The sequence below is a fragment of the Pleurodeles waltl genome, chromosome 6 (assembly GCF_031143425.1).
Source record: "Pleurodeles waltl isolate 20211129_DDA chromosome 6, aPleWal1.hap1.20221129, whole genome shotgun sequence".
NCBI classification, from domain to species: Eukaryota; Metazoa; Chordata; class Amphibia; order Caudata; family Salamandridae; genus Pleurodeles; species Pleurodeles waltl.
In genome coordinates this window covers 1,211,993,913-1,212,007,931 of record NC_090445.1, presented here as the reverse complement: position 1 = coordinate 1,212,007,931, position 14,019 = coordinate 1,211,993,913, and the positions used below count along the sequence as shown (strand labels likewise).

Below are 14,019 nucleotides of genomic sequence, written 5' to 3'. Positions count from 1 at the left end.
CACATCCCAGTGTACCAGAAAGTTTCAAAGTTGCTGAGGACATGGATCTTCTTCTACCTGATGCTGCAAAGATGTTTTAACTGAATTTATCATATTGCTTATTCATTGTGGACTGAAGGATGAAGAGAAGCCAGTTGCTCCGTAGGCTGGAATTCATGCTCTGATTTCCCAGAATACAGTCCCACTGAAGAAGGTTGAATTTTTACCAGTATTACCATCTCCAGACACAAACTATGCAACAGTACACAAAGCTCTAAAGAATTTCCCAAATGTGCACATTCAGCTTGAAGACCAGCCTATCCTGCCAGTTTTCTGAGATGAAGGTGTTTTCCATATTGTAGCTGGCATTTTTATGGGAAATCCAGAAGAATCTTATGATCTTTATCCAATGATGGGTGTTTTCCCCATGACAAAAGGTGCGTTGCAGTTTGAAAGAAGTTATTTCAGTGGATGGGGCATAGACGATGCACTTATTTAGGCTGAAATCTTTGGAAGCAAAACGGTCCATTCCGTATTGAGGGGAACTCATTATGTTTGTTTGTTTCAAGTTATGCTCATCATATCTACGGTAACATTGCATTGGAATGCTTTCAAGAACAAGAATGACAAATTAGGTTTTGCATTTCTTATCTCAGACGTGAACAAGGCACCGGGTGCACTTGATTCAAAAGACATAATGCAAAGCCAGGAAATGTTCAACACTCAGTTGAAAATCAGAAAACCTGAAAATCAAGTTTGTAGAGTTTGTCAAAGAATGTGAAGACAAATCAGAAGCTTGAATGCACTGGTGAAATGTTTTTCACATGATAGCTCTATTGAAAAACTTGGTACATGTTGATCGGGAAAGTAATTGGGAGCTGCACGTGAAAACTGCAGAGTCACTGATTACTGTGTTTGGCGAATTCTAATGCATAAACTACCTGAGATCGGTCCTGGTATTTCAAAAGAGTAAAGAAGCTAGAGGCAGAAAAAATAGACCTGTACAGAAAATGAATCCTAAGACAGGGAAGGTTCAATGCTGTTGCTCCAGATATGAAACTGGAACAGATGATCCAGAAATAACAGAAAAGCTCCAAGGAAATTGTTGGTCAGACATGTAAAAGTGAATATGTTGCTCAATGGGAGCTAGTTTACCATGAAGTCCTTTCTATTTTCAATGTTTTCAAATTTAAAATTAATGGACTATTGTAAAACTGTTCCTCACCACAAACTTGTGGGAAAGAGAGGAGAACATTTGAATAGACATGTTGACAGCCTTCTTCATCTCATGCAGCACCAATAAAACCCCTTTGAAATGACTGAGCCTAGGCGACTACACAACTTCCTGACCAAACAATATGTGGATAATGATATAAAGACGTGTACTAGATGTTCTGGAACATGGATCGAAACTATATGCAAAACTGAAGCAGGAGAGATTTGTATTGAAAAAAAAAAAACGTGTTTGACAATCACTAAAGCGAAACTTCCACGCTTTAATTGCCATAGTAAGAATTTTATCCAACCAGCCACTACAAAACAGGTTACAAAAAAACAACTTTCGCAAGCACATAGAGAGATGGATATAGCAAAAGAAAGGGGTGAATTTATCAAGGACATTATGTTGCATGATCATCTCCAACAAACACAATATTTGATGGAGATGCTGCAACCAAACCAGTTGAGCACAAACTCATACAACAGCTTGAAAAACCTTTACCTTAAAAATTTCTATTAAAAAAGCTGTCCTCATTAAATACAGCTGTTGTTGTGGACTATATGTCACGATGGCGAATAGTCAAGATTTCACCAATGCATAACTTCGGAGAGGTCGTTCAGACTGGTCTACAGATATCAAAGTCAGTGTGCACTTTTCAAGAACTGCACGTTGTCTTTGACAATTATCCTGAACTATCTGTCAAAGAATGTGAGAGAATCAGACGAATGTCTAGAAGTGGAACAACTGACCTTGCCTGCATCAAACATTCGACACCTTTACCTGTGCAACTTGATGAATTCTGGTCATCAACATTGAACAAGATGAACTTTGAGAAGTCAACTCGGCAAAACATTGCTGATGCTTCAGTGAACACTGAATTTCCAATTATTTCAAGTGGAATGATTGTCAATGAGAAGTTGGTGCCCGTAGAGACATATTCAAAAGGTACAGGCCATACTGATCAAGATCTTAACAACAAATTTGAGGAAGATGACCTTCATGTTGTGCCACATGTTGCCTGGGCTGTTCGAAATGGTTCCAATTGAGTTATTTTACTGCCAAATAACACAGAAGTCATTATTGTGCCACTTAGATTTGTAGTAATGTTCTCAAATCAAGGATTGTCAGAGTTCTGGATGTGTGAGTTTAAGAAATCAGTCTCGCTACGTGACCTTCAGCCAATGTCATATTCTGTGCGTGGACATATTAAGAGAGCATTCTACTTGATCAGAAGATGTGTAAATGTTTTGGATAATGCATATGTAGAGAAAGATCAGTGTGAATTTGGTTGGGAAGATATTGATGGGGTGCTAAAACCTACGGAATTTCTAGCTTCTACCCACAGAACTCACACATACATGTACTTGCAAAACCTGTGCTACAAAAAGATGTCCCTATTGATATGCGCTTCTCAAATGTTCAACATTTTGTGAATGTACTACTAGCAATTGCCAAAACACACAAATAAAGTGAACTATGAAAATGTGTCTAAAACAGGAGTGATAACATTATATTTTTTCATATTCAGATCATAAACATTGTTTGGTGTATACATAAAAGGACTAAAAACTATTATTATTTGTATCATTTCTATATATGTCTCTTTCTCCTCTATTACTGCTGCCATTTTGGAAAATCTCAGAGAGGTTGCACTGAGGAGGTAATTTATTTCTCTATAAGACTACTTGACCCCAAAAACCTATGTTTTGACACAAAAAAGAAGTATATAGGTATCATGGTTCCTGAAATATCACATCTACACTGCAATACAACTGCCATATTTAACAAGCATTTTCAATACAACGGGTCTAGCATTTGTTCGACTTAGAGCTATTAGCGCTGTAAAGCAAAACAAAAATGCAGCGCGATCGCGCTGCGTGTAAAATAAACTGATAACGTAGTCCGAACTCCAGGCTGAAAACATCTAGCCTCGTATGTTTTTGGTACTTTACCGGTGATGTGTAGGTGGGCTAAACACCAGAAAAGGCATGACGTATGCATGCCTTTCACAAATGAAAGCAAGCAGATTTTAAAAGGCAAGCCCAGGGGCTGTGGACTAGATGGCACGTGAGGAGATATGTGTCCGCGAGCTCCACCGCCCGGGCCTCTGCAGCTATTCAGCGGCCCTGGGCCAACATCAGTGAAGGCGCCCCTGAGAATCGGGGAGCGTCAGGAAAACCTTCGGGAGCCTGAATGAGCGGCCGGACGGATGTTCGGAGGCCCGGGGGACCACCGGGCGGGAGACTCTCTGGGCCCGGCCCGCGCTTGGCGGGTGCGGCGGCTGGGGGCTCTGGCCACACGGAGCAGCCCCACGGATGGAGGCAGGGTGTGGAGACCACTAAGGCTTGGTGCGACGGGCGGGCGGGTGCCGGTGGAGGCTGTCGGCCGTGGAGGTTCGGGGTCGGGGGGCACAACCCAAAAAGGCGACACGTGGCCTCGGCCTTTCGAGACCGAAGGAGGCCGTCTGACGCCCAAGGGGCAAGAGTGGGACCCCCAGCGAGTTGTGGAGAGGGCGACGGAGTTCCCCTGCCCCCCCCCCCGGTCTCCGAGGTGCGAGGGCCCCGCGAAGTGCGGGGTTGAGCGTGGGCCCTCGGCTCGGTGGGACAATTGGCCCATGGGAAGAGTAGCCCGGCACCGGCCTAGGCGCATACTGCTTGATGGAGCTGGCCCTTGGTGGAGCCCTGTAACAGAAAGCGCTCTACTACTGCGGCCCGGTGGAGAAGAGGAGGGGGAACGGATGTTCTTCCTGGGCCGGAACGAGTGCAGAGGGGGAGAGCGGGCTGCTCCAGTGAGAGGTGCTGATTCTGTGAGAACTGGATTGCTGGGCAGCAGGGCGGACAGTGACTGGTGCTGGGCCGGTCCTGTGCCGGCTGGTGAGCTGAATTCTGATGGCGTCCTCTAAGCCGAAAAGGGGCCAGTCAGTGATGGAGATGTTGACAAGATCTCACCCAGCGCAGGTCAAGCCAGCTGAAGGGGCCGTTATGGCGAAGGGACCTGAGGACCGGGTTGAGGCGGAGGATGATGGTGGGGCCCCAGTCACGAAAGGTTTTCTCACCTCCTTGTTTGACTCGCTTAGGAAGGACCTGCGGAGCTTCGGAGAGATATCGCCCAGGAGATGAGGGAGCTACGTGTGGATATTACGTCGCTAGGGGAAAGGGTGGCGAATGTCGAGGACAGTGAGATCTACCGGGGGGAAGAAGTGGAACAACTGCAACAGGAGGTCATACGCCTCCGTAAGAAACAGGAACTCCTACAGATGCCGACAGAGGACTTAGAAAACCACTCTAGGCTGCAAAACAAACGCGTCAGGTCATGGATAATGAGTTGGATCGTTCTGGGCACCGATATGGGAAGACGGGGGCGCTGACTCCAGCGGGGCAACAGTGGTTGGCTGATTGTGATTTAGAGGATGTCTGGAAGACGGCGCACCCAACGCTCCTGGACTACACATTCTATTCGGCCTCCTCCAAGACATATACATATATAGACTTCTTCTTAGCCTCCTCAGAGTTTACTTCCTGAATCAGGGAGACTGCAATTGAGCCTCGAGCTCTGACTGATCATGCCCCCATTACGTTGGTGGCCAGTCTTGATGGGGGGCGAGTAGGGACACCGGGCTTGCGCTTTAGAGATACTATACTGCAGAGCCGGGTGGCGGAGGAGACGCTGCGATGCGCAATCCTGGACTACCTTATTCACAATGACGATGGGAGGACTAGTCTGGAGACACTTTGGGAGGTACTGAAAGTGGTAGTCCGCAGAGAGGTGATATCGCTTTCGGCCAAAGAAAATAAAGCAAGGAGAGAGCAGAGGGCGGTGTTGGAACAGAAAGTGCCGGCTCTGGAGCACTCCCACAAGCATACTGGCGCTCCCAGAGTGTGGAGGGAGCTGGAGAGGGCGCATCATCAGCTGAAACGGCTCGATTGGGACAGGGCAGAGTATGCAGTAGCTCGACTTAAACATAAATATTATATAGGAAGTAATCGCTGTGGAAAACTCCTTGCTCACCATCTGAGGGCGCAGCGCTCGGCCACGGCTATAAAGATGGTGCGTTCCCCTTCCTAGGGTGAGGTACGAATGGACGGATAAATGGCTGAGGTGTTTGCTGATTTTTATAGAGAATTGTATGCAGGAGACACGGGGAACGACGCAGACCCTTCTGCCTAACTCATGGAATGTCGTATTGTCCCACTCCGCAAGAGGGATGTGACCTCCCTGGACCAGCCCATAAGGTTGGAGGAGGTGATCTCGGCGATTTCCCATCTGAAAGTTGGGAAGTAGCCTGGCCCAGACGGCTTCACCGTGCTTTTCTATAAAACTTTCTGCCCGGAGCTGGCTCCACTCCTGGATCGGCTCTTTAACTCCTTTCTGGTGACCAGAAACCTCGCGCCCAGCATGTTGGAGGCCACCATCACAGTCATTCATAAGCCGGGGAAGAACCCGGAAGAATGTGGCTCATACCGGCCCATCTCGCTTCTAAATATAAACACCAAGCTGTTTACAGGCATCCTGGCGCAGCGCCTTAATCCCTTTATGCCTGGACTCATAGACCCGGATCAGGCGGGCTTCATACCCCACTGACAGTGCGGGGACAATACGAAGCGGCTCTTACACTTAACTGATGAAACTAACAGTTCGCATAGAGAGGCGCTCCTCCTCTCCATTGACGCAGAGAAAGCGTTCAATAGGGTACACTGGCCCTATCTTTTCCAGGTACTGGAGCGCTTTGGAGTGGGTCCGGCGTTTAGGTCCTGGATTCAATGCGTCCACTGTGCACCCAAGGCCGCGGAGTAAATGGGACTCTGTCATTGCCGTTTCTGATAGGTCGGGTGACACGACAGGGGTGTCCCCTCTCCCCTCTGTTGTTTGCACTCTACATGGAGCCTCTCGTTCAGCGCCTTCGCGATAATACCCGCACCTCCGGTGTCAAATTTGGGGGAGACTATCACTTCATTAGTTTGTATGCAGATGATTCTCACTTTGGCAAAGCCCATGGTCTTGCTACCGGCCATCATGTGAGCCCTTGGCACATTTAGCAGGGTCTCTGGGTTTAAAGTGAACATGCAGAAGTCGCAAGTGTTAAGTTTGTCAACCCTCCCGGAGCATGAGGAGAGTCTAAGGTCTCGCTATCTCTTTATTTGGTCAGCGTCGCATGTACCTTACCTGGGTATTGAATTGGCAACTTCGGTGGCAAAGACGTCTAGCCTGAACTATTCTTCCCTCTCTCAGAAGATTTTACGGGACCCCGGGAAATGGGGGAAACAGAAGCTCTCCTGGTTCGGCAGAGTCTCCACGGTGAAAATGACAGTATTGCCGCGCATACTTTATGTGTTTCAAACACTTCCTCTGACTCCGCCGCCCCACACTATAGCGACACTCCAGTCAGCGATCCTGAAATTTATATGGGATGGGAAACCCGCACGGATTCTGCGGAGCACCTTGTACCGTCCTAGGGAGGAGGGAGGAATGGCGGTCCCTTGCCTGCTGAGGTATTTCCAAGCCGCTCAGCTGCGCTTTCTACTGGAGTGGAGCCGTCCGCTCACTGAAAAGCACTGGTGCTTTATGGACCAGGCGGTTGCTGGGTCTCACATTTGGAAGGAGCCCTGGCTTCGGCGTAGGCACAGATCTCCGGGGCTTTATTCTTCCCCGGTTACAGGCGCGACGCTTCAGGTGTGGGATGTGGTGGCGAAGAAGCACGGTCTGACGACATTGGCATCTCCTATGTCACCGATCTGTGAGAATCCCGACTTTGTCCCAGGTCTACAGGTGGAGTATCTCTTTAGACCAGATGAGGGAGACGTACGGGCTGACGGAGGCAGATAGGCTAATGTACTATCAGGTCCGGCATTGGGCCCTTCTCCCAGCGAATCGACCTTTGATAGATAGACCGCTTACACCATTTGAGAAATGCTTCTGGTAAAAAAAGACGACCAGCGGGCGATATCGGAATTGTATAGACTTCTACAGGGGGTAGAGCGGCCAACTAAATCCAAGGGGCAGAGGAGATGGGAGGTAGAGCTGGGGAGGGAGCTGACACAGGAAGAATGGGAAAGTATCCATTATAGAGCGCATCACACTGCTTACAACACGTCAGGGACAGAGACGGCATATAAGATGGCTACCTATTGGTACTATACCCTGGCAAGAGTGAACGCATGGGACCCCTCTAAGTCGGGCCTTTGCTGGAGGGGGTGCGGCAACACGGGTACACTTATACACCTACTTTGGCACTGCCCCAAGTTACAGAGGTACTGGAAGGGTATCCTAGACGACATAGATAGAGTATTCCAGACAGAGATTCCTAGATTGCTGTCATATGATATTTTGGGATTACCAAACCCTCTCACTTTCCCTCTTCGTTCGCAGAGAGGGCGGCAGATGGCCCTGGCCCTTAATGCTGCGCTGCAGGTGATCCTAGCTCTCTGGGGCTTGGACAGGCTACCGACTTATATCTCTTGGCTGCACAGCTTTGGTTCATCCTGGCAAAGGAGAAACGAACACTGGCGTCCAGGCAGCGGGCGGGAGACATTTGTACTCTATGGAGACCGGTCATTCAGATTTTGTCCACGGAATTTAACGAGCTGACTTGCCCGGCATATTTAAATGTCCTGGGGCTGATTCGAGACACCTGATGAAGTTGTTTGGCCGGAGGAGAGTGGAGAGGGCCGGGATGGAGGTCTTGAACGAGGGAGCTGGGCCGGGGGGTGGGTGCGGGGAGGCGGTGGTACTGCTGGAGCGGGCAGGGGGAAGCACAGTTACAGGGAGTGCAGAATTATTAGGCAAATTAGTATTTTGACCACATCATCCTCTTTATGCATGTTGTCTTACTCCAAGCTGTATAGGCTCGAAAGCCTACTACCAATTAAGCATATTAGGTGATGTGCATCTCTGTAATGAGAAGGGGTGTGGTCTAATGACATCAACACCCTATATCAGGTGTGCATAATTATTAGGCAACTTCCTTTCCTTTGGCAAAATGGGTCAAAAGAAGGACTTGACAGGCTCAGAAAAGTCAAAAATAGTGAGATATCTTGCAGAGGGATGCAGCACTCTTAAAATTGCAAAGCTTCTGAAGCGTGATCATCGAACAATCAAGCGTTTCATTCAAAATAGTCAACAGGGTCGCAAGAAGCGTGTGGAAAAACCAAGGCGCAAAATAACTGCCCATGAACTGAGAAAAGTCAAGCGTGCAGCTGCCACGATGCCACTTGCCACCAGTTTGGCCATATTTCAGAGCTGCAACATCACTGGAGTGCCCAAAAGCACAAGGTGTGCAATACTCAGAGACATGGCCAAGGTAAGAAAGGCTGAAAGACGACCACCACTGAACAAGACACACAAGCTGAAACGTCAAGACTGGGCCAAGAAATATCTCAAGACTGATTTTTCTAAGGTTTTATGGACTGATGAAATGAGAGTGAGTCTTGATGGGCCAGATGGATGGGCCCGTGGCTGGATTGGTAAAGGGCAGAGAACTCCAGTCCGACTCAGACGCCAGCAAGGTGGAGGTGGAGTACTGGTTTGGGCTGGTATCATCAAAGATGAGCTTGTGGGGCCTTTTCGGGTTGAGGATGGAGTCAAGCTCAACTCCCAGTCCTACTGCCAGTTCCTGGAAGACACCTTCTTCAAGCAGTGGTACAGGAAGAAGTCTGCATCCTTCAAGAAAAACATGATTTTCATTCAGGACAATGCTCCATCACACGCGTCCAAGTACTCCACAGCGTGGCTGGCAAGAAAGGGTATAAAAGAAGGAAATCTAATGACATGGCCTCCTTGTTCACCTTATCTGAACCCCATTGAGAACCTGTGGTCCATCATCAAATGTGAGATTTACAAGGAGGGAAAACAGTACACCTCTCTGAACAGTGTCTGGGAGGCTGTGGTTGCTGCTGCACGCAATGTTGATGGTGAACAGATCAAAACACTGACAGAATCCATGGATGGCAGGCTTTTGAGTGTCCTTGCAAAGAAAGGTGGCTATATTGGTCACTGATTTGTTTTTGTTTTGTTTTTGAATGTCAGAAATGTATATTTGTGAATGTTGAGATGTTATATTGGTTTCACTGGTAATGATAAATAATTGAAATGGGTATATATTTTTTTTTGTTAAGTTGCCTAATAATTATGCACAGTGATAGTCACCTGCACACACAGATATCCCCCTAACATAGCTAAAACTAAAAACAAACTAAAAACTACTTCCAAAAATATTCAGTTTTGATATTAATGAGTTTTTTGGGTTCATTGAGAACATGGTTGTTGTTCAATAATAAAATTAATCCTCAAAAATACAACTTGCCTAATAATTCTGCACTCCCTGTATATATTTGTGTTTTTGTCTGTTTGTCGTTTTTAGCTCTGCCTTGGACCGGACTGTCATATCATCTATGCCACTGCTATAGGCCCCTAGGGGAGGGCGGTTGGGTGGAGGAAGTACGTCTACCGATGTCAACCATACTCACTGTTGGGCCGCCCTCTGACATGTGTGGCAAGGGATAATGTGCTATTTTTACAGCCGACTGAACTGGATGTAGGTACAGAGCTTTTGTATTTGGTTCATGTATGTTAAATACCAATAAACAGATTTGATCCATAAAAGGCAAGCCCACAAACCAATGTAAGTGACTGACGTGGCATGGGCGTGGTTTAAAGCTCAAAGAGAGATTACAGAATGGATGGAGCACTTTCTGCTCGCCCATAAAAATGTTGTCCAGAAAAAGTTGGCAAGGATCAGCAATGTCTACCCAAGCTAAATTACTTCTCTAATGATCCGAAAACACAAATCAAAAATGAAAATCTCAATATTTTTACGGTATGTATTATTACATCAGAAATATTTACTGTAAGTTAATGCTAAAATAGCCTAAGTAACAACAATTCCAACAATATAATATAAAAGGTAAAATATATGCTCAGTTACCTAGCACGAGGACAGAATGATAGGTGCCAGTTTTCTATACACAATGTCATACGTGTCCCTTTTGTCATTTCTGTTATATTATAAAGGCATTTCGTGCAAGTACAGGTCTATATATTGAATATTTATTTAGCTTAGAGACTGAATAAGCAATGGTGAAATCCACTGTGCTTACCCTTTTCTCCTCTAAATCATGTTTCATCCTTTTCTGCTCTTCCTCATCAAGAATTTGGTTGCCATCATGGTCGAATCTTGAAAAGGCTGCTGTTATCTCATGATCTGCATGCCCTAGTCTAAAGTGGATAATTAACATTAATTATTTGAGTTATTTAACATTGAGTATGTATTTAGATGGAGGCATAAAAATGGTGTTCGCTTATTTCTATATACCAGATGAAACACTTATTCAACGTGGGAGCACAGACAGATAGGAATACAGATTCAAACCATATGCGTATGTTGTGTGACATTACCTAGTTGCTGTTGTTGGAGTTTTCAGGAAGGGAACTGCAGGACCCAGAAGTGAATGCACCCCATATTATGCATATCAACACCGAGAAAAGATCTAGCTGAGGAAAACGACTGTGGACCCAGCATATACCATTGATTCAGGTACCTAATGGGTGGTGGTGGAGCTGTCAGCAAGTGTACTGCAGGATACAAATGTCAGTACGTCTCTTCCTGCACTTGTGAGCAGTGATAACCACCCACCCAGGGGTTAAAGACTGTAGACTGGGGCGCAGTTCACAAAGGCACTCCTACAGTATTACATCACAAACTCATAAATGCGGTTGAGAAAAACATGGGCATAGCCCTACGCCTATTCAGTGTCCTATATAACTAGACCTCCGCCAAAAGTGTTGAGAACTATGCATACGTTGATCTACAACTTAGGTATAAATATGGGTGCGACAATGTTAGTGGTCCAAGAAATGGGAAATATCTACTACAAAGTGGGCAGAGGAAAGAGAGATTCAAGAAGGGGTGTAGTGAGAATCATCTACATACAAAAACGCATCTACAAAAGATTAAGTCATGTGTAGTACACAAAAAAGTACACCAAGTTTTACTTGGGCATTGTTACAAGCCAAACAAGCTCAAGTATATTCCAGTCCAGCGTTTAAATAAGTCACATACCATACATTTCCAAGCACATGAATTTCATAAGAATCATGAAGTCAATAGAGGCAGAGAATTAAAACAACAGATCTAAGGTGAACATCCCCCCAAACACACATCAGAACACAGCACGTGTCCTATAAACTCCCCCACGCACAAAAATGACACTCAAGCACACAGGAAAATAAAGGGTTCTTCCCCAAGGCTACCAAAACAGTGAAATCCTTATAAGGACCTTAAAATATTTCCATTTGCATACACGAGATCATCCCCCGATTGTTGGATTCGGAGAAACACAATGCATGTGTGTAAATATTCACAAGCATGTCTTATAATTACACTTCTGACAGTCAACCAAATTCTAGTGAGGCATGAGGCCTATAAGTGTATGTAGCTCATTAGAGTACCACTCGTTTTCCCTCTTTTTCTACATTTTTGTCTTAGCTGTTTAGACATATGTAATGCAGTGGGGGTTCTCAGCCAATCATGACAAACAGGAAGTTAAATAGCAGAAGTGCAAACATTGACATTCCTGAGCCATCTTTGAAGTAGAGAAGATTTCAGTTGTATCCTGAGGCTGACAAGTGAGCCAGTACCCTAAAAAGGAGGAGAGGGTGTCCCAATCTTCATTAGGTATCCTCCAACATTTTCTTTAGCTTAAAGGGTGGCCAAATAACTTGCTGGTAATTCAATATTATGATAGTAAATTACATGCCAGGTGGAAACTACATATAATCATTGTTCTAGCTGACATCCTAAAGAATTGACCTTTGTGATATTTGCACAACATACAGGTTATGAACTGTCAAAAGGAATAGGCCATGACAAAAGTAACTTAATAACATATTGACACTACAGTGTTGCAAAATACAGTTATGTGAGCTCGAGTACTTTTTGCTGTGGTATGGATGGTTCTATTCCAGTTGGCAATGTAGGTCTAGATAGGTTTTTTCTAGGACCCTCTTTTGTAGTGGTGGTCCTTGGTTTGGGCGTGTTTGGATCTCCGCAGGAGGTCCCGCGCCTTCAGATGGGCTCAACAATGTAAAACCCTTAGCAAATGCAACATTCTCAGCCTGGGCACAAGGTAATACCCAGTAACATGTCATGGAAATTACTTCGGCAAAGTGTGCACAACTATAATTGGGAATTGAGACGTGTCAAATAAGCAAGGCTACCACATTCATCTGTTGTATCATGTGGACCTCTAAGTGAGGTCTACATTCCTGTGTGAAATCAAGGTGAGGCGACAGCGTTCTATAGACTAGGGAAGGTGGAGCACACATATAAATAGAATGCAGCAAGAAAATAACTCCTAGCTGAATATAGCATGATTACTTGTTAAATACAAAAGAAAGCATTCAGTGTGGTATCGACCATTTCATATACAATCATCTTTCTTAAACTTCAAAAATTCTTCATTTATAGTCAAAACATACAAGCCTGAGAGGAAAAATATTCTTAAAAAGTCATATCTAAACTATAAATTCAAATAATTAGGCACTATGACTAGCCCATACGTGTGGACAGACTGTCACCTGTGAAGTGGCAGTGTGTGTGGTGTTTGCTAGTGATGGTGTCCTGACTAAAAATAATGCATTAAAAATTCTAAAGCAAAACACCAGTCCACATACATTTGGAAAGTTGGTTTTTGAAAAAAAAATCTTTAGAAAAAAATAATTACCATTGCATTCTATAATGTTCCAAGTGAATTGGAACCCAATGGTCCAAGTGGGATATGTGTCCTTATAATCAACTCTGGAGAGTGCCCCACCGGTCTCATCATGGGACACTTTATGCCACAGAAAAAATGATGTTGACTTTTTCTGAATGTATTTCGCAAGGGGTCTCCTCAGGACAGGGACCCGCTGGACAGTATTTCTTCTGACATGTGTGGTATTCTTTATAAAATAAAGCACAAACTCTATAAAAGTGTGACCCATGTTTTTTTGTTGTTTGAGGTAACAGTGTAGGCACCCGTTGCCCTTGTTATTCAATCATCCAGAAGCAGTCGGGAGGTGCATTTGTGCAATCTATTCTGGGGCAGGTTCGATTTAAAGCCTCCAAGGAAGTGCATGAAGAAGTGCGCAGAGCATCACATGGAAAGTAAGCATGTTATAAATCATGTTCCATTCAGCAGAGGAGGTATGCCGTATGCTTACATTCATGTGTAACATCATGAAAGTACGGCAGTGTGGCATAGCCTTCGTAAGCGAAGCCATCTCATTTGCCAACAACATATGTGCAACTTGTGACAGTTTATAAAAGAGGGGTTCAACGTGGCACAGTTGATTTGTTGCCGTAGTCATCTGCAGGCTAACTGGGCGTGTGAGAAAACCATCAGTGCATGGGACAGAGAGTGTAGAAGGTTTTAATGGGAGTCCAAATCACAATAGCAACATGTCACTGACAATGAGCACTGAAGCATGTGAAGTGATGATCAAATACACTCTAGAGACTTCCTCTCTCTCACTCTTTCTGTGAAGAATGCTATTAATGAGCCCGAGTGCGTCGCTCTTGCTCCATGCAAGAGTGACGCAAAACTTACAAGTGAATTATGACGACGCACAAGGCCACTTTGCGTGGGCCTGAGGGCCCGATTTACAACAAGCTGGTGCAAAATCAGCAGCACCACGCTGCACAAGTTTTGATAAGCACGGATAAGGCGTATTTACAAGAATACAGTGCACCCCTGTGTTTCCCCCTGCACCGGCACTACATTTAGCTGCCTAGCGACAACGCAGACATCCTTGCACCATGGTGCAACGGTGTCTGTGTTGAGGGGACT

General features: G+C 45.3%; 1 protein-coding gene across 3 annotated transcripts in view; it reads right to left on the bottom strand.

Annotated features, from left to right (window-relative positions):
* The window catches only part of LOC138300760 (polycystin-2-like protein 1), a 2,286,574-nt gene that overhangs the window by 580,948 nt on the left and 1,691,607 nt on the right, over window positions 1-14,019 (bottom strand). For all 3 annotated transcript variants that reach the window (XM_069240515.1, XM_069240516.1, XM_069240517.1), the window contains one exon: window positions 10,291-10,408. In XM_069240515.1, the coding sequence (XP_069096616.1) occupies window positions 10,291-10,408 (118 nt within the window). The remainder of the gene's footprint in view (window positions 1-10,290; window positions 10,409-14,019) is intronic.